A 20673-nucleotide genomic window follows, 5' to 3' on the forward strand; every position below is an offset into this window, starting at 1 on the left:
ATGTCTGCCACTACAGCCAGGTAATGAGATATGCTGCTTTCACTCACCAAACAGAGCTCGGCTGCTCCTGCAGTTCAAAACCCTCCTGCTAGAGTAACACAAATTCACTAGTACCTGATAAAGATTTATGTTCTGACAGAGGCTTCCCCACTGGCCCTTCACCCTGAAGTGCCTTTACGTTTGGGTGATGCACAGTACTTAGAGCCACCGTGCCAAGGCGAAGGGTAGAACTGTTCTTGCCCCATCCTGTGTGCAAACACCCTCAGGGCAAAACCAGACTGCTACTGACACGCTGCACAACGTTATTGTATTAACAAGAGCCCACTGATAAGAGATTTCCCACACTGAAGTTACGAGAACCTTTCTTCTGGAATCCATCAGACACTTGGAGGCTATTTATGCTGCCATTAGTGGCATATGCTGTGCACACATCCAACGCTTGGTGACAGAATGATTTGCAGGGCACGGAGCAGGCTAGAGAAAAGGGATGCTGAGCTGTCAAAGTAACATCTCATTATATCATATGAAAATAGTGAAGAGGAAAGAATAGGGCAGAAGGAAAAGTGGAATAAAAACAATTTAAATAGCTTTCATGCTGTTTCTAGGAGACCATGCCTGTTGTCAGCAGCAAGCGCTCAGCAGCAGCAATACAGGAGGGCTGGGGGGTGAAAGAGGGGGGGAAAAAGGGGAATATGCAGACACTGGTTGAGCATTATTCCCATTTCAGACAACTGATTTCCCCCACAGAACAAAATTAAATAAAGCATGAGGAAGCCAATATAGCCACAGGAGAATTTAAACAAAGAAGAATCTCAGCTTTTACTAAAACAATGATGGTAATACATTAAACAGAAACACAACATTAGAACTCGGAGAGATGTGAAAGTGCTTGACAGCCCCACCAGAGATATTAAGGTATTCTTGTGCACAAAGACAGAGCTGACACTCCAGGTCATTTCTTTGGCCAAAACAGCATGGATGCACAGAGTATGTACCTTAAAGAGTGACAGATGATACTGAAATGCTGCTTTTCAGCCTTGGGCCATGTACAGAAGTAGCTCAGAAGATGTTTTTTACAGATGAGAGGACATGCCAGGTACATAAAGTCCCAGCTCCAAAGAGCAAGGCTGCCTCATTGCTGATTTTTAAGAATCCACTTTTTAAGAAACCTTCCTTTCTGTTTGAAGTTACCTGACAAGTCCAATCATCATTTTGAGGACCCCCAAAAAAAGGCAAAGAGCCTGACAAGTTATGTATCAGGCCAAGTTTTGTATTATTTATGCATCATGATCACATTTTCCATTTCAATTTTCAAGTATCTTCCACCTCTAAAAGCCTAAAATGTTGCAATTTCCTTTTTTCACCATCCTCATTTATAAACAAGTACAGTCATTTAAGTTCCATACACAAAGAATACTATGGTTCAAGGAAGGCCAAACTACTTGACTAAGGCCACAGAGTAAGTCAACAGTAGAGCCAAGAATAGATTAAAGCTGCCCCAGTTCCTAGTCTTTTGCTTTAGTTGTAAGCCCACAGAACACAGAGGTGAATCCAGGCTGGAAACATTGCCAAGTGGCCATCAGACAAAAAAAAGAGTAGATTATTTAAAGAGCTCCCCTGTAGAAGCATCTGACTACTGGACCTCACAAGGTAGCACACTTGAGAGCAATCTAACTTGGGAAAGCAGAAGAGGGCTTAGTAGATACCATCAATTTGCTCTGCCAGCTTCACATAACTTCAACATATGAGTCTGTTACACTACACAGAGACATACCTATGTAGGTGTGTGGTAGAGGACACTAAGTGACATAGGCAATTTAAGCAAAGTTACTTTATACAGAATCATAGAAACACAAAATATATCCAGCTGTAAGAGACCTCAACGATGACCCAAGCCCAACACTCGACTCAGCACTCAAAGGTCAGCACTAAACCACATCCCCAAGTGCCAGGTCCACACTCTGCTTAAACACCTCCAGGGACAGTGACTCCACCACTGCCCTGGGCAGACCATTCCAACACTTGATAACCCTTCCAGTGAAGAAATATTTCCTGATGTCTAGCCTGAACCTCCCCTGGTGCAGCCTGAAACCATTTCCTCTAGTCCTGTCACTTGACACCAAGGAGAAGAGGCTCTGCCCCCTCCTGGCTTCCTTCAGGTAGATGCAGTGAGTGATGAAGTCTCCCCCCAGCCTCCTCCTCTCCTGACTGAATGACCCCAACTCCCTTGGACACTCCTTGTAGGTCATGTGTTCGAAGCACTTAAGGAGCCCACTTGCCCTTCTCTGTAAGGCAACAGTATTCAGTACAGAGCTTAAGACTGAAAGGAAATGGAATTGCTATTATCTGCACCATTTTCCAGGGTGATTTCTTTGTGGTTATGTGGATGTAGGCAGTTTGGAGACACACACACTAAACATTACTCTCAAGGAGAAGAGGCAAAACGTGGTGCAGCTCAATTACTGAAGCAAATGCTTGGCCCAACAATAAAACTTTGTCTCTGATGGAAACCACTCACCAAAACTGGACCTGTTTATAGGAATAGACCTTTTTGAAGCTAGGCACCTGAATTGTGGAGTTGAGCTGAAAGTCACCTCAGATGAGAAGCCTAAACAGCCATGTTCCTCTGACATCTGCTGGCTCCAATAATTTGGCATGTTCTTGTAAAAGCATTTCCCAACATGAAGGTAAAAGTCTAATTAAATTTCAGACATTTCAATCACATGGGAGTGCCTCAATTGAAACCTGCCTGTAAGTTAAGACCTGTACAAGCAATACAGCTGGGTAAAAAACTTGTATCAATCTCAATCCTGAATGAGTAATCCACAACACTCCCAGACACTTGGAATCAGAGATTCCCAAACTGTGTATAAGGAGTCCTAAAGCTTCCTACAGAAGCATGCAATATACTTTTATCTTGCAGACAATATAAAACAGCAGAAAAAGCTCTATGCCTCCATGGAGACAGATTATAAAGCTCACCGAAGATACTGTGTTCCAACTTGGTGCAAATCATCTGATTTACAATAACTATCTGTGTGTGCTCTTTACCCACAGCAAGTGTAAAACAATTTGAATTAGGAACACCACAGTTATTTGGAAAGTAAATTTCCCAAGATTTGTGATATACTGCAGAGCTGCTAAGACCCACTGCTTTTAATAAAGCTTTATTCCACAAGGCCCAATCTGTCTGCAACAAAGAAGGCACATCTCTGCTCGGTCTGAAAATTGCACAAGAGACAGCAGACAGTTCAGACACAAGACTCAAGCTTACTGCCAAATTGGTCATAGTAGGTTGGCTGATAAAATCTTAATGCTTAAGATTCAAAAGGCCACAGAAGAAAGAACTGGTTTGTATATTCCCATCTGGGACTACAGCTGTTAACCAGTGACACAGCTTTTCAAGCGGGGCGTATCACCCTGCACTAAGCTTTGCTATGCTCAGTACTAATCAGCAGTGTGGAAGGAACTACAGTCATATTCCAGTATCTACCAAGGATGCATTCCTGAAATGGGTAACACTTAGCAATTTGACACAGTAAAGCTACTTTCCCCACAAAAAGTCAGCTTGGACAGGACTCTGAGTAACCCAATTAGTGGAAGATGTTCTTGCTCACTGCAGGGGGTTTGGACTAGATGACCTTCAAAAGTCCCTTCCAACCCAAACTATTCTACCATTCTATGATTTTAGGTCCAGACAGCTTTTGAACACCTCCAAGGACAGAGACTCTACCACCTCTCTGTGCAACCTGTTTCAGTGCTTGGTCACCCCAACAGTGAAAAAGTGTTCCCTTAGGTTCAGTTGTGTTTCAGTTTGTGTTCGCTGTCTCCTGTCATGTCACTGTGCACCGCTGAAATGAGCCTGGCTCCATCTTCCTTATAACCTCCCCTCAGGTATTTGTCCACATTGATCCTTCTCTTCTCCAGCATGGGCAGTCCCAGTTCTCTCAGCCTTTCTTCACAGTAGAGATGCAGCACTCCTTTAATGACCTTCATGGACCTTTACTGGATTCTTTCCAGTATATCCAGGTCTCTCTTACACTGTGGAGCACAGGACCGGACAAGGAACTCCAAGTGTGACCTCACCACACTGAGTAAACAGGAAGGATCACCTCCTTTAACTTACTGGCAACAGGGTGGAGAAGAGCAAACAAGGTCAGTTTCATCAATTCATTAAATAGAAGAGATCAGGATCTGCATCCAACAAAGGAGATGCTGGCATCTCAAAGTAGATCACGTTACAGCAAATTTAATCACCCTCAGATTTCATTGCTATCACTTCCCTTGAATAATTTAATGGAAAAAGAAGGAAAAGCAAAGAGATTATAGCAATTAACAATGCACTGATCAACAATGGAACTCTGAAGTGGTGGATAAAAATGCAGCAGGTAGCAAGATGCTGCTCTACTTGGGTAACTCGATCTAGTTCCCTCAGACTGCCCTTTCACAGCAAACATCCCAGATCACATCGAATCGACCTGAAAGTAGCTCAGTGCTGCAACATGCAGCAGCACTGAGCAGCCAGGCTGAACCTCCTACAACGGGGGAAAGTGCTTCAGACCGTGTAGAACAGACTCGCTCCTCTCCAGAGCTCGCTGTCCCTCGCTCTTTGGCGACAGGAAACCTTCTGCACTCATCGCCTCCTTTCCGTGTGAAGTGCTGAGCACACCGGCCCCAGCAGCACTCCAAATGCTAATCACTGCTGCTCCTCCACACTTGGCTCGTAACGGAGGGGTAAAAAAAAAAAGGCAAGTATGCTAACAAGATTGAAGAGAGAGGAAAGATGAAGGGGGAATTAAAAAAAAAATTAAGACGTGAATTGGGCAGATGGATCGCGAAGTCAAGAGGTACGGCATAATGAGGGGATAAACAGCCTTCCCGAGGCAGAAAGTGTGGAAAGCTGCCCTTGTAATATCTCAAAGTAGCTTATGGGAAAGGAGCTAATAGGTTTAAACACTTTCTTCCCTTCAGTGGGAAGTGTGCGGGAGGCGTTGGAAATCCGGGCTCCAGACAGACGGAGCCCAGGGACGTCCCGGGCGGGAGCGGGGCTGCCGCGCAGTGGCCGCGGCCGGCATGGCCGGGCCTGCAGCGCCCCCCCGCGGCCGCACGGCGGGAAGCGCTCCCGCCGGGTCCGGAGCTGCGGCGCAGCAGCCTCCGTCCCCTCACGCAGGGGACCCCTCGCCTCCGTCCCCTCACGCAGGGCCGCGGCCAGTCCTCGCTGGCCAGGTCCTGATCAACGCCACCGGTAACAGCACATCTTCACCATGCACTAAAGAAACCCTTGTTGATCTCGAATGCCGTTTACAGGATATTGTATCAGCTGCACTTTTTACTAATGTGCCCTGCTGGCTTATTTAAAAAGTTAACTTCGACAGCAGATAAAATAAATGGATGCAGGTTACACACAGGTACTACCTTCTGCCTTGGCAACCTGTCTGGGATCTCCTGGTTAATTTCCTTTATAAACCACAACACTTTCTCTTCCCTCAAATGCCAATAGGCAGCCAGACTGCCCCTGAAACCAGCATTTGCTGCTTCTACACCACACACACACACACATCTGCCGTTTAGCTGCCTGCACAATGGACTTGCAAAACTGCCCCCTTCTTTGTAGGAGGCCCTACTGCAATACTTTCCAGACACATGGCAATCCCTGAAGGGTATCCTTTTATTTTACTGCACTATTTATTTGGCACAGAGCTTCCAATTCCCATCCTTTCAGCAAGGGAGTAAATACACAGTGCAAGCTAGAAAATGAAGTCACTATGATGCAATCTGGTGAAATAATAGATTGTGCTAGAAAGATACAGTCTCTGGAGAGCTTTCCATCCCTTATGCACTCATTACCAGACACAGTGAACGATTCATAGATGCCAGGAACAAAGAATGCTGCAGTCACAACAACATGGTTGACTTACTTAGTGCAAAGGATTTAACTAGCAAAGTGCTATCAGGAGAGAATAGAAATCAGTAGAAAAGCAGCAAGATAGTACAGAATGAATGAAATACCAAAAGAAATTGAGGTATCTATTTCCTTAATGGGGTATTTGTAATGTCTCCTGCAACTATATGATCTTTATAGTAATTCTGGTTGGTATGTGCTGTTAGCTTCTATGAAGACTCCTTGTATACTCAGCTCCACTTAACACACAGAGCCAGCTGTAAATTCAGCATAACCTGATGGCTCTCTTTCAGGAGCAGCTTTTTGACCTCTTCTTGCAAGCATTCTCTCATCTCACTTGTGCTCTCAGTATCTCTCCTATTTTGCTACTCTTAACATTGTAAACTTTAAAAGGACATCCTAAGCTCAGACTTTAAGAGAACTCTCAGTATCTGCTGCACTACTGCTGAACCAAATGAGCTGAACTGCTACAGTTCTCTTTCCTCCTATAGCGCACACGTCTCCCAGACCACCCAACAAGTCACAGCAGCAGAATATTCATACAGACACATTTCAACATCAGTCAAGCCAGCAGGGTTGCAGGCAGAAGCAAACATTTTCAATCACCAAAAACCCTTGGTTTGCAAAAATACTCTGCCACATTAAAACAAAACCAGTAACACCCACCTTCTGATGGCACAACTCACAGCCACAGTCCAAAAATCTAAGAGTGTTCCTGATAAACTGGTGAAACAAGATGATCTCCTGTGTTTTACATTTCAGGATGCAGTCTCAGGGCTCACATAATCATCAGCTCAGGCTAGTGACCAGAATTCTTACTTCAACAATGCACTGTCATTACATGCTGACTTGGCATTACTTATAAAGAAGGGGGTGGGGGGTGGGGGTGAGAGGTGTTAAGGAGAAAAAAAATATCAAGATTATGTGCTCCAAGTCTATATATGTATATTTATATATACACACACACATGGTAATCAAAACATCTTCCACATTTATTTCCTTCTGGCTTTATAGGGGCTGCAAAAAGCAAACTGCCTTTCACTTACCTCTATATACTGTAATTGCCAACACAGAGTATATGAAATGGCAGAATTACAACTTAATGAGAACACTGTAACAGGAAGCTCAACCAGAAGGGATGGAGCAGCAAATTCCTACAACTATCTACTTGGTTCATATTCCCTGTAAGAATGGTGATCAGCAGAAGCGCTGGATCAGCATCTCCTTCTCTTAAAGGGAAAATATAAACCACGCTTAATGCTTCCCAGAGACAAGTCATGGCATTTTAACAGTAAGTTGCTAACAAGAATCTCAGCACTCTCTGGGTTGTTTAAAGCCATCCAGAGCGATTAGGAGTGAGTGTCTTTTAAAAGTCACTGAGCTGGAGACAAAGCTCCGAACGCACCACCCCTTGCAGCAACGTTAGCGGCTTCTATTCAAAGGAGAGCAAACACCGGTGTTGTTACACAGATACAATGCCTGCAACACCGACACAGCGGGGGAAATCCGGGCCCCCTATCAATCCAGGGCATGTCAGTGCAAACAAGGGGTTTTAATTAAAATTGGCATTTTTTAGCCTCCTACTGACTGACAGCGTCTCGCTGCCTCCTCCCTCAGATGGCTAAACTGGCTTCCAAGAGAGAGAGCTGAAAGAAACAAAATCACCAGAATATCTAACTTTGACAGGGCTCTGCTGGGGATAATTTCAATAGCAGGATGCTGCGGGGAGAGGAGAGAGGAGCTCACCTGGCTGCTTAGGAAGTCCTCCCTAATGAAGGCTCAAAACATCACAAACAAAGGCATTAGAGGAGCATTTTACTCCTAAGCCTTCAACAGGATGATCAAGCAGGACAATTTTAATCAGAAACCATATTGTTGAAGAGAGTGCAGCACAATGTTCCCACCTCAGTGGGTGCAGCTTTCTTTGAATGCAAAAGTAGGCTTAGAGCCTGACTAGACCTCTGGCTGGGAGGTTGGCTTAGCTGCCAGCACTGACAAAGCTTCATCCCTCGCAGAAAATAGGCAGACATAGGCTCTCAAGACACAGAGATAAATAAGACTTCTTTGGTCAGAACATTTTTCCCCCCAATTTAATGCAAGGAGTTTATATTGACTGCTGGTACTGTACCTTCGGGAGGCTCTTCCCGCAGATGAGGAGGCAATTCTTCACTTCTTGTCTCAGTTTCATCTTCCACCATCTGTGTTTCTAAGCTTGGTCCCTGCAGAACAGAACAGCAAGAGGAGGTGAATGGGAGAAAGTTCACAAAGAAACTGCAGACATAATTACAGGATTAACTAATATGCCAGACAATAAAGACAAGAGACTTGCTTCAGCTGATGAAAAAAGAAGGCTGCTGGAAAAATTGTTTGCAGTCTAACCATTTACAGAAGAGGAAGGAGGAAAAAGAAGGAAGGAAGGAAGGAAAGAAAAAGAAAAAAGGACTCTCTAATAAGAGTCTGAAGGGGGCCAAAATCCAGGAACTGATTGGTGAAGCACAATTTCTAAGTTACTGTTTCTAAAACACACAAAGGAATAATTCAACTCTCCAGTTACCAAGGTTGGCAGCAGATTTGCCATCTCTTGGAATTTGGGGGGGGTGGGTTGATTTGTCTTTGATTTGTCTTACCAAGACTACATTCTGTGGCCTGCTCCATACAGGAGGAGATCAATATGGCTTAGAGAATATGGGTGTCACATTTCATTTTTCAAAGGAGGACAAAGCAAACTGCTTTACAAATCTCCTCACCCAGCCAGTTCCACTGACCATGTAGTGTTCCCCTTTCTCCCCATACATGTATTTGTGCCTGCATGTGTAACATGGCCTCCTGGCCTGCAACAGGAATAGTGTGGCCAGAAGGAGCAGGGAAGTCATTGTGCCCCTGTATTCAGCACTGGTTAGGTCACACCTTGAGTATTGTGTCCAGGTCTGGGCCCCTCAGTTTAGGAAAGATGTTGAGTTGCTGGAACGTGTCCAGAGAAGGGCAATGAGGCTGGGGAGGGGTCTAGAGCACAGCCCTGTGAGGAGAGGCTGAGGGAGCTGGGGTTGTTTAGCCTGGAGAGGAGGAGGCTCAGGGGAGACCTTATTGCTCTCTACAACTACCTGAAGGGAAGTTGTGGCCAGGTGGGGGTTGGTCTCTCCTCCCAGGCAACCAGCACCAGGACAAGAGGACACAGTCTCAAACTGCACCAGGGGAAGTTTAGGCTGGAGGTGAGGAGAAAGTTCTTCACAGAGAGAGTTGTTAGCCATTGGAATGTGCTGCCCAGGGAGGTGGTGGAGTCACCATCTCTGGAGGTGTTCTAAAAGGGACTGGACGTGGCACTTGGTGCCATGGTTTAGTAGTCATGAGGTGCTGGGTGACAGGTTGGACTTGATGATCTTTGAGGTCTTTTCCAACCTTATTGATTCTATGCTAAACTAATCACTCCTGAAAAATTACCAGATTGCCCTCCAAAGTTTTGCATTTCCACTTTCAGGATCCTGGAAAGGTTGCTGCTGGAAGGATGTGAGCAAAAGTGATCAGATTTGTACAGTTAAGAAAGCATTTACTTGTACTGAAGGCTGCTGAACTCATTTGACACACACAGCATTTTTATTACTTGTGGAGCTACAAAAATGTAGCTGCTTTTCCCAATAAAAGGAGAAAAGAAAAATAGAAGTCTGTTCCACTCCCCACTTTTTGTTTGTCCTTCAAAGTAACAGCATAGTAAACTCCAGACATAGCTACAGAGCTGCTGTTTAAGAAAAAAATAACCTGTTTTCTTCTTTTGGAATGCTAGTAGAGTCAAGAGTGAGAGCAAAAACTACACTCTGTGATTCTGTGAATGCAGCAGGAGAAGGGGCTCACACCATTAAAAGCTGCAGTATTTATTACAGAATAGAGTAAACCAGGTTGGAAGAGACCTTCAAGATCATCGTGTCCAACCTATCATCCAACACCACCTAATCAACTAAACCATGGCACCAAGCACCCCATCAAGTCTCCTCCTGAACACCTCCAATGATGGTGACTCCACCACCTCCCTGGGCAGCCCATTCTAATGGGCAATCACTCTTTCTGTGTAGAACTCCTTCCTAACATCCAGCCTAAACCTCCCCTGGCACAGCCTGAGACTGTGTCCTCTTGTTCTGGTGCTGGTTGCCTGGGAGAAGAGACCAACCTCTGCTTATCTACAACCTCCCTTCAGGTCGTTGTAAAGAGCAATAAGGTCACCACTGAGCCTCCTCTTCTCCAGGCTAAGCAACCCCAGCTCCCTCAGCCTCTCCTCACCCTTTTCCAAACCCCTGCAGCTGTCAGGTTACCTCAAACAGCACTGCAGCTTTTTCTCTCTCTCCTCATTCTGCACATTAAAGAGATTAGCACACTTTTAACATTTCTTCCTTTGCACAAGCAGTTTACAGCTTCATCCATTCCCCATCTTTCCACAAAATGGACATGAAAACAAGAAACAGGTTCACATTGCTTCCATGAGTCTGATAGCAGGGAAAACCAGACTGCTCAGGTGAAATGTTAGTGTCCCCATCACAACCCTGATTTACCTAAACCATGTGCCCATTTCTCCTCACTTAAAAACACCTGGGAGCAATACTGCCCAGCTTTGGTTAACAAACAGTTCAAACATTAATGATGGAATAGAATAGAATTAACCAGGTTGGAAAAGACCTTCAAGATCATCAAATCCAACAGCATCTAATCAACTAAACCATGGCACCAAGCACCCCATCCAGTCTCTTCTTAAACACCTCCAGGGATGACGACTCCACCACCTCCCTGGACAGCACATTCCAATGGCCAATCTCTCTTTCTATGAAAAACTTCTTCCTAACATCCAGCCTAAACCTCCCCTGGCACAGCTTGAGGCTGTGTCCTCTTGTTGTGGTGCTGGTTGCCTGGGAGAAGAGACCAACCCCTATATGGTTACAACCTCCCTTCAGGGAGTTGTAGACAGCAATAAGGTCTCTCCTGAGCCTCCTCTTCCAACCCCAGCTCCCTCAGCTTCTCCTCATAGGGCTGTGCTCCAAACCCCTCCCCAGCTTTGTTGCCCTTCTCTGGACACATTCCAGCATCTCAACATCTTTCCTAAACTGAGGGGCCCAGAACTGGACACAGGACTCAAGGTGTGGCCTAATTAAGCTATGCCTTGCAGCAGCTACCACAGAAAAGAGGGAGGAAAACCAAACCAAACCAGCACACAAAAAGTACAAACCCACACACATTTTCACCATGAGAAAGTATTGAGTTTCCTGGCAGACCAATTAAAAAAAAAAAACCAAGCAAGGAGTCAGTTATCATCATCACTAAACAGCTCCTCACTTCACTTAAATAATGTGATCCAGACTTGAAGAATGTGTAAACAATTCTGGAGAGGAGCAACAAACTGAATACAGAGTTATGCATTTGCATAAGTTTCTGCATCAACCATGAGCAATATATTTATACACATTCCTTTCCTACCCATTAATGCTACTGAGAGAGAAAGGAGAAGACAAGGCTGCATTAGTATACCAAATCAGAACATTTATTTTCATATCAAAGATGCAGTCATGTAGGACACGAGGTACCAGGATTTGCCTTGCAAAAATTCCCAACCACAGCTGTAAGAACTCCCAAAAGAAAAGGTTCACAGATTCACAGATTGCACTGGGTTGGAAGAGACCCTCAAAGGTCATCTTGTCCAACTCCCCTGCAGTCAGCAGGGACACCTCCAACTACATAAAGGTGCCCAGGACCTGATCTTAAATGTCACCAAGAGATGGGCCCTGGCAGTGACTGGCTGGAAAGCAGCCCTGAGGAGAGAGACTTGGGGGTGCTGGTGGGTGAGAAGCTCAACAGGAGCTCTCAGTGTGCACTTGCAGCCCGGAAAGCCAATCAGATCCTGGGCTGCAGCAAGAGAAGTGTGGCCAGCAGGTCAAGGGAGGTGATTCTCCCCCTCTACTCAGCTCTGGGGAGACCCCACCTGGAGTACTGCCTCCAGTTCTGGAGCCCCTATTACAAGAGGGATCTGGAGGTGCTGGAAGGTGTCCAGAGAAGGGCCATGAGGATGATCAGAGGGCTGGAGCACCTCTCCTGTGAGGACAGACTGAAGGAGTTGGGGCTGTTCAGTCTGGAGAAGAGAAGGCTCCAAGGTGACCTCATTGTGGCCTTCCAGTATCTGAAGGGGGCCTACAAGAAGGCTGGGGAGGGACTTCTCAGGATATCAGGGAGTGATAGGACTAGGGGGAATGGAATGAAGCTGGAGGTGGGGAGATTCAGGCTGGAGGTGAGGAGGAAGTTCTTCCCCATGAGAGTGGTGAAGCCCTGGAATGGGTTGTCCAGGGAGGTGGTTGGGGCCCCGTCCCTGGAGGTGTTTAAGCCCAGGCTGGATGAGGCTGTGGCCAGCCTGATCTAGTGTGGGGTGTCCCTGCCCATGGCAGGGGGGTTGGACCTAGATGATCCTTGTGGTCCCTTCCAACCCTGACTGACAGTATGGTACTATGAATTTGTTACAGCATCTCACCACTCTCATTGCAAAGAACTTCCTCCTTGTATCCAGCCTGACTCTACCCTGCTCCAGTTTCAAACCATTGCTTCTCATCTTATTGCTAAAAGCCCTTCTGAACAGTCCTTCCACAGCCTTCCTGCAGGTGCCCTTCAGATACTGAAATGTAGCTGTAAGATCTCCCCAGAGCCTTCTCTTCTCCAGGCTGAATGCCCCCAGTTCTTTCAGCCTGTCTGATCATGTTGGTGGCTCCAGCAGGTCTGGCTCCCTCCTGTACTGGGGACCTCAGAGCTGGACATACTACTCCAGGCGAGGTCTCATCAGAGCAGAGTGTCAGAATCCCCTCTCATGACCTGCTGGCCACACTTCTTTTGATGCAGCCCAGGATGCCATTGGCCTTCTGGGCTGCAAGTGCACATTGTTGGCTCACGTCAGCTTCTCATCCAGCAGCACCCCCAAGTCCCTTTTTGCAGGGCTGCACTCAACTTCATCATCCCCCAGCCTGTATTGGTATCAAGGGTTGCCTCAGCCTAGGTGCAGGCATTTTTGCTTCACTGAACCCCATGAGATTCTTCTCAGGCTCCCTCTCCAGCCTGCCCAGGTCCCTCTGGATGCCATCCTGTCCTTCAGTCTTGTCAACCACATCACTCAGCTATCATCTGCCAGCCTCCTGAGGGTGCACTCAATCTCACTGTCAATATCACTGATGAAGATACTGAAGCTGTCTCACATCTAAATCCTTTGCCTGTACTGCCCAGTGTGCAGCACCAACACTAATTACAAAATCAAAATAAAAAGGGATTTACAAAACCCTCAGCACAAGGCAAAGCTTAAGGTGTTACTAACTATAGGCTGAGTTCAATTCACCAGGCCTGCTGCAAGCTTGGTAATCAATACTGCAGATACCTGCCATCAACAACTCCAGGAAATTGTCTTCCAAGATGATTTATAACCAAGTGAAAGTGGTTAGCCTTAGCTCTTTTTGTTTTAGCACTGTTCTTTGGAGAATAAGGCATCAGCTGTGTTTGTTTGTTCACTCCTAAGGATCCTTGACAGATGAATAGGGGAATGGGATGCAGCTAACTGTCCAAGTTATTGGCTTGCAGCTAACCAGCCATGCAGCATCCAGCAATTCCACCATAACCCTCCTGAGCTGCAGCCATGGCAAAAGTAATGCAAGCAGATGTTGCTTTTGCTTTGATGCCCCCTCTAGGAGCTCCTAGCATGCAGGAAGTTGTAGGCACAGTTCAGAAACACCAGCACATTAACTGTACAATATTCTTTCAATTACTTAGGGTTTGTATAGCCTTTTAATTAGAGAGTGTAGTGGGTCCAATTGCTCACTAGAGCCATTGGGAAACACAGACTTAAGCAGGTGTTATTACAGGAACAGTTAGGTTATGGCACAGAGCCTAGGCACATCTAACTAAGAAACACCTCCTGGCTCTCCAGAGATGATTCCTGTTCTCACTAGCAAGCACACAATATGATTCCTTTCAGCACCTGATGCATTTCACAGAATCACAGAATCACCAAGGTGGGAAGAGACCTCAAAGATCATCGAGTCCAACCTGTCACCACAGACCCCATGACCAAGTGCCACATCCAATCCCCTCTTGAACACCTCCAGGGATGGTGACTCCACCACCTCCCTGGGCAGCACATTCCAATGGCTAACAACTCTCTCTGGGAAGAACTTTCTCCTCACCTCCAGCCTAAACTTCACCTGGCACAGCTTGAGACTGTGTCCCCTTGTTCTGGTGCTGGTTGCCTGGAAGAGGAGACCAACCCCTTCCTGGCTACAACCTCCCTTCAGGTAGTTGTAGACAGCAAGAAGGTCTCCCCTGAGCCTCCTCTTCTCCAGGCTAAACAACCCCAGCTCCCTCAGCCTCTCCTCACAGGGCTGTGCTCAAGGCCTCTCCCCAGCCTTGTTGCCCTTCTCTGGACACATTCAAGTGTCTCAATGTCCTTCTTAAACTGAGGGGCCCAGAACTGGACACAGGACTCAAGGTGTGGCCTAACCAGTGCTGAGTACAGGGACACACTGACTTCCCTGCTCCTGCTGCCCACACTATTCTCGATGCAGGCCAGGATGCCACTGGCCTTCTTGGCCACCTGGGCACACTGCTGGCTCATGTTCAGCCAGCTGTCAATCAGCACCCCCAGGTCCCTTTCTGTTTGGTAGCTCTCCAGTCACTCTGACCCCAGCCTGTAGCTCTGCATGGGGTTGTTTTGACCAAAGTGCAGCACCCGGCTGGGACACCTCTGCTGTGAGGATTAGGCTGAACAACCCCCAGCTCCCTCAGCCTAGAGAAGAGAAGGCTCCAGGGAGACCTTATAGCTTCCTTCCAATACCTGAAGGGATCCTACAGGAAGGCTGGAGAGGGACTTTTCATAAGGGTGGCTAGTGAGAGGACAAAAGGGAATGCTTTGAAGCAGAGGGAGAGTAGAACAGAGTAGAACAGAGTAGAGTAGAACAGAGTAGAGTAGAACAGAGTTAGAATAGACCAGACCAAACCAGGTTGGGAGAGACCTTCGAGATCATCTCGTCCAACCTATCATCCAACACCACCTAATCAACTAAACCATGCAACCAAGCACCCTGTCAAGTCTCCTCCTGAACACCTCCAGTGATGGTGACTCCAGGTTCAAACTGGATCTTAGAAAGAAGCTCTTCAGTACAAGGGTGGTGGGACTCTGGACTAGGCTACCCAGGGAGCCTGTGGATGTCTCCCTCCTGTGGGTGCCAAAGGCTGGGTTGGATGAGGCTTTGGGCAGCTGAACCTAGCTGAGCATCCCTGCCTGAGGTGGGGAGGCTGGAGTAGATGATCTCTGAGGTCCCTTCCAACCCAAGCCATTCTGTGATAGTATGTAAAGCCTGTCAGTTTTCAAGTGCTGTGATAAATGCATGTATAACAGAAAGAAGGTCCCCACCCAGAGAAGGTCAGTATTTTCCACAAGGTACTGAGTTATGTTTATGACACTGAAGCCAAGAGCTGCATTTATCACCACACTGATATTAACAAAGGATTTCAGTGTGGTCAATCATAAAACCCAGGCTGTACTCTCCCTGCCTCAGCAGTATTAAGAAATCAAAAACTCCACATAGCTCAGGAACAATTCCAGCACCAGGCAACCATTACCAGCCTATGTTGCAGGTAACTCAACAGCAACATGAGACTGACACTACAAACGCCCCAAGTCACTCAGCACTGGAAATTGCTACACTTCCTAAATAGCCCCTGCAGACCATCTTGAAACAGCCAGAGAAACCAAACCCTGCATCACCACCACCGTTGTTGTTAGGCCTTTTAGACTGCTTTGGGGCTTAGCATTCATCAATTGCAGTATATGATCTTAAAGCAACACAGAGCCCGTCGACTGACTGCTCTGCTAGCAAGGATTAGGCTAATGAATAGCCAAGAACAAGGACAGTTGGGAGGGGGGGTGGGGGAGGGAGGAAATGAGAGATAAGGAAATAATCCATCCTATGAAAAATTATTCCTGAAATTGAGTGAGTTTCAGGAAAATAACTTCAAGTTTCCTTATGACTACTAACAGACACTTTGCCACTGCTCTGGACCAAGGACAGGCACAGACTTTACAACTCTGCTCCTACTTGCCTTTCCAATGTAGCCCCTACAAACACAGCACTCTTAAAAACAAACCCAAACAAATTATTATCATAGTATCAGTCAGGGTTGGAAGGGACCACAAGGATCATCTAGTTCCAGCCCCCCTGCCATGGGCAGGGACACCCCACACTAGATCAGGCTGGCCAGAGCCTCATCCAGCCTGGGCTTAAACACCTCCAGGGATGGGACTCCAACCACCTCCCTGGACAACCCATTCCAGGGCTTCACCACTCTCATGGGGAAGAACTTCCTCCTCACCTCCAGCCTGAATCTCCCCACCTCCAGCTTCATTCCGTTCCCCCTAGTCCTCTCACTCCCTGAGATCCTGAGAAGTCCCTCCCCAGCCTTCTTGTAGGCCCCCTTCAGATACTGGAAGGCCACAATGAGGTCACCTGGGAGCCTTCTCTTCTCCAGACTGAACAGCCCCAACTCCTTCAGTCTGTCCTCACAGCAGAGGTGCTCCAGCCCTCTGCTCATCCTCATGGCCCTTCTCTGGACACCTTCCAGCACCTCCAGATCCCTCTTGTAATAGGGGCTCCAGAACTGGAGGCAGTACTCCAGGTGGGGACTCCCCAGAGCTGAGCAGAGGGGGAGAATCACCTCCCTTGACCTGCTGGCCACACTTCTCTTGCTGCAGCCCAGGATCTGATTGGCTTTCTGGGCTGCAAGTGCACACTGAGAGCTCCTGTTGAGCTTCTCCTCCACCAGCACCCCCAAATCTCTCTCCTCAGGGCTGCTTTCCAGCCAGTCACTGCCCAGCCTCTCCCATATAAACAAAACCTACAGAAAATCAGCAACATGGATTACTCTTTGCCATTATACTGCATTTTAGTAGCAACCATTTCCCCCCTGCAGAACAGAAGCCAGAAGGATGTATAGCCCAGGTCATGATTTAATGTCTCAGTTCAAAGACTACCCCTTGGAAAACCTTTTAATATAGAATCATAGAATCAATAAGGTTGGCAAAGACCTCAGAGATCATCAAGTCCAACCTGTCACCCAACACCTCATGACTACTAAACCATGGCACCAAGTGCCGCAACCAATCCTCTCTTGAACACCTGCAGGGATGGTGACTCCACCACCTCCCTGGGCAGCACATTCCAATTGCCAACACCACTCTCTGTGAAGAACTTTCTCCTCACCTCCAGCCTAAACTTCACAGTATCACAGTAACTTCCCCTGGCACAGCTTTGGCTACTACTTTCCCTGTGCTTTTTCTGCTGCAAATGCTGTTTAGCTCCTGACTTAGCTCTTTATATTTCCATTCTTGCTCCTGAACACTTCACTCCATTTTTTCCCCCTGTCTGGCATTCATCTTCACATTCATTTCCATTCTGCACTTGAGCCTGGAATCTCACTGCTCAAAACTGCCTCCTTCCTCTTAGAGCCTCTCCTTAGGAGCCCATGAGGTGAGACCTGCTTCATTCTGTCCAAATCCTCAACTGCCAGGCAAAATCACACATCCTCCCTTCTGCCTAACCATCAACTTTCAGACCTGGTCTTCTAGGTAGGCACAAATCCCAATAAAGCAGCTCAGCACAGGAACACTACTACAGGCAGCACAGCACATTTGTGATTCCTCTCATAAGCTTTCCCAGCACAGGCCCAACACCTTTTTTATGCAGCAGCAAACACATCTCAACTGGTAACTAGGAAGGATGGATGCACACCCAAAAAACTGCAAGACTTAGCAGGTCTGTGGGAAGACAGAAGTGAAGCCATTCCCAAGTGTAGGACAGCTTGTTAAGTGCTTTGGGAAACGATAATGACATTTTTAAAGCACCTCAGTGAAAGCATTGACTATTTTTGCATTATGCTTAAAGAATGTTTATTGCAAGCCCACAAGACTAAAAGCCACTACATTTCCTAAACCCATGAAAGTCCCAGGGGCTCTCTCCCAGGGAGAGATGATACTTGTTAGGACTGGGCTGAACGCTTGCAGATGCCAAAGGTCTTGTCAGATCCAGTAATGACGAAGCTGACCTTCATTGGCCTTTCCCACAATGACATCATGAATGGCAGTGTTAATTTGGGAGCTATCCTCTATCCAATCACTGTTATGAAGTTCCTCAGAACTTACCCTTGATATTTCATGTTTAAACAAACTATAAGCCCTGGAGATGTGCTGCTGAGGGACACGGTTTAGCAGCATGCTTGGTAGAGTTAGATAATGGTTGGACTCAAAGGTCCTTTCTAGCCAACTCCATGATGACTCCACCTTAGGGGAGGTTTAGGCTGGATGTTAGGAAGAAGTTCTTCACAGAATGAGTGACTGGCCAGTGGGATGTGCTGCCCAGGGAGGTGGTGGAGTCACCATCACTGGAGGTGTTAAAGAAGAGACTGGATGGGGTGCTTGGTGCCATGGTTTCGTTGATTAGATGGTGCTGGGTGATAGAATCATGGAATCAATAATGTTGGAAGAGACCTCCAAGATCACCAAGTCCAAGATAGGTTGGACTCAATGATCTCAAAGGTCTTTTCCAACCTGGTTAATTCTGGTCTATTCTATATTTGAAAGTGGTTTGGAATATCCTTTCTTCTTCTTCTACACAACTACATAAAGCTTCATCTCCTTCAGAAAACAAGGGGTTTGTTTGGAACCACACCAAAAAAAGGGGGATTTTAAAGAAGCAGATGCTGGGTGCAACATGAGCCCCTTCTCCCAGGAGCTTAGGGCCTACAGATACTTAGCTTCAGCTGAAGCATCTAACTACCCAATCATCTCCTCATACATTACTGCTCAGACAATGGAAACCAGGTTAGAACTGTCACTGTCCCTTTGTTAGCCAGGTATCTGTAGCAGCTGCAGCTTTGTGGTCGCATGGTTTAGTTGATTAGGTGGATGATAGGTTGGACACGATGATCTTGAAGGTCTCTTCCACCCTGGTTTATTCTATTCTATTTTTCACTTCAGCAGTGGATTTCCAGCATATTCAAGAATTAAGACTTTCATTTAACATTTTCTAAATGCAATAGGAAGGCTGCACTGAATCTGCCACTGCTATTGATTGCACGCCCACACCTTAGGGGGTTCCAAAGTCAGCTGGATTTCTCCTGCAGGGGGGAGGGGGGGGGGGGGGGGAATTGATCTGCCACCACAAGCATTTATTATTTTTTTTTGCTTTCCAGTAGGTTTAAGAAAACCTCTTGATGGATGCTTTGCTTTTAATTTGGCAAAACAAGGTTGGCTCATAATGAGAGCTTCTGTGCCGGGTTTCAGCCCAAGGGGAATATGAGTTGCAGTTATAAATCCCAGAGAACACTAAAGGAAAGTACAGAAATAGAAATGCTGAGGATGACAGCAGTGTAAAATTATAGCACTTTGTTCCAAGTCTGCTGGGAGAATGGACCAGAAAAGTTGCCTAAATGACTTGCATTTGGACAAACACATTAGGGGGGCGGCGATTTTAGCAGCACTTAATTTTGTCTTGACAAGAGGACCGGAGGAGAGAGGCAGCTAGAGCAAGTTTTCCTGTTGCAAATTCCCAATCAAGCCTGTGCTGTGTTATTCTCAGCAGAAGAGTCAAGTCCTATTTCTGCAGCCATAAAGCAAACCTTGCACTGTGAGTAATCCCAATTAGGGTTTACTCGGCATAAACAGCTTCTCAACAGCGCTAATGACACCACAATCCATCCATCCTCCATTCAGCAAGCCAGCAAAGAGTCTGGTTTAAGCTTCCTGCATCCACACTTTACATGGGACAGACACCACCATTTATACAGCAGAAAGCCAATAAGGTCTGCTCAGTGGTAGTTCAGCCAGTTCTGGATTTACATACATAGAATAAACCAGGTTGGAAGAGACCTTCAAGATCCTCACGTCCAACCCATCAACCAATCCAACACCACCTAAACAACTAACCCATGGCACCAAGCACCCCATCAAGTCTCCTCCTGAAAACCTCCAATGATGGCGACTCCACCACCTCCCCAGGCAGCCCATTCCAATGGGCAATCACTCTCTCTGTATAGAACTAATGAATTTTGCTTTGATTGACCACATATTTTTCAACTGAATTTTACCCACTAGATCAATGTTAGTACTGAAAGAAAGAGTCAGACCAACCAAACCACACTTCATTTGATGGTGGAGCTGCCTGGCCCAAACAGAACACTCCTCACTCTGAGCAGGTTAACCAGGGTAATCACTAAAAGGACACCACGCCAGCAGTGTAGAGGCTGAGAAGTTACCCTGAAGATGCCTGCATCAGGCATAGTGTGGCCAGCAGGAGCAAGGAGGTCATTCTGCCCCTGGACTCAGCACTGGGTAGGACACACCTTGAGTCCTGTGTCCATTTCTGGGCCCCTTAACTTAAGCAGGACATTGAGACTCTTGAACATGTTCAGAGAAGGGCAATGAGGCTGGGGAGGGGTCTGGAGCACAAGCCCAACGAGGAGAGGCTGAGGGAGCTGGGATTGCTTAGTGTGGGGAAGAGGAGGCTCAGGGGAAACCTTATTGCTGTCTACAACTACCTGAAAGGAGGGGGTTGGGCTCTTCTCCCAGGCAACCAGCACCAGAACAAGAGGACATAATCTCAAACTGCACCAGGGGAAGTTTAAGCTGGATGTGAGGAGAAAGTTCTTCACTGAGAGAGTTGGTAGCCATTGGAATGTGCTGCCCAGGGAGGTGGTGGAGTCACCATCCCTGGAGGTGT

General features: G+C 46.8%; 1 protein-coding gene across 2 annotated transcripts in view; it reads right to left on the reverse strand.

Annotated features, from left to right (window-relative positions):
- Positions 1-20673, reverse strand: part of LOC104300575 (transmembrane protein 263) — a 316890-nt gene that overhangs the window by 288236 nt on the left and 7981 nt on the right. For both annotated transcript variants that reach the window (XM_054161495.1, XM_054161494.1), the window contains one exon: positions 8031-8121. In XM_054161495.1, the coding sequence (XP_054017470.1) occupies positions 8031-8121 (91 nt within the window). The remainder of the gene's footprint in view (positions 1-8030; positions 8122-20673) is intronic.

The sequence above is a fragment of the Dryobates pubescens genome, chromosome 5 (genome assembly GCF_014839835.1).
Source record: "Dryobates pubescens isolate bDryPub1 chromosome 5, bDryPub1.pri, whole genome shotgun sequence".
Classification (NCBI taxonomy): Eukaryota; Metazoa; Chordata; class Aves; order Piciformes; family Picidae; genus Dryobates; species Dryobates pubescens.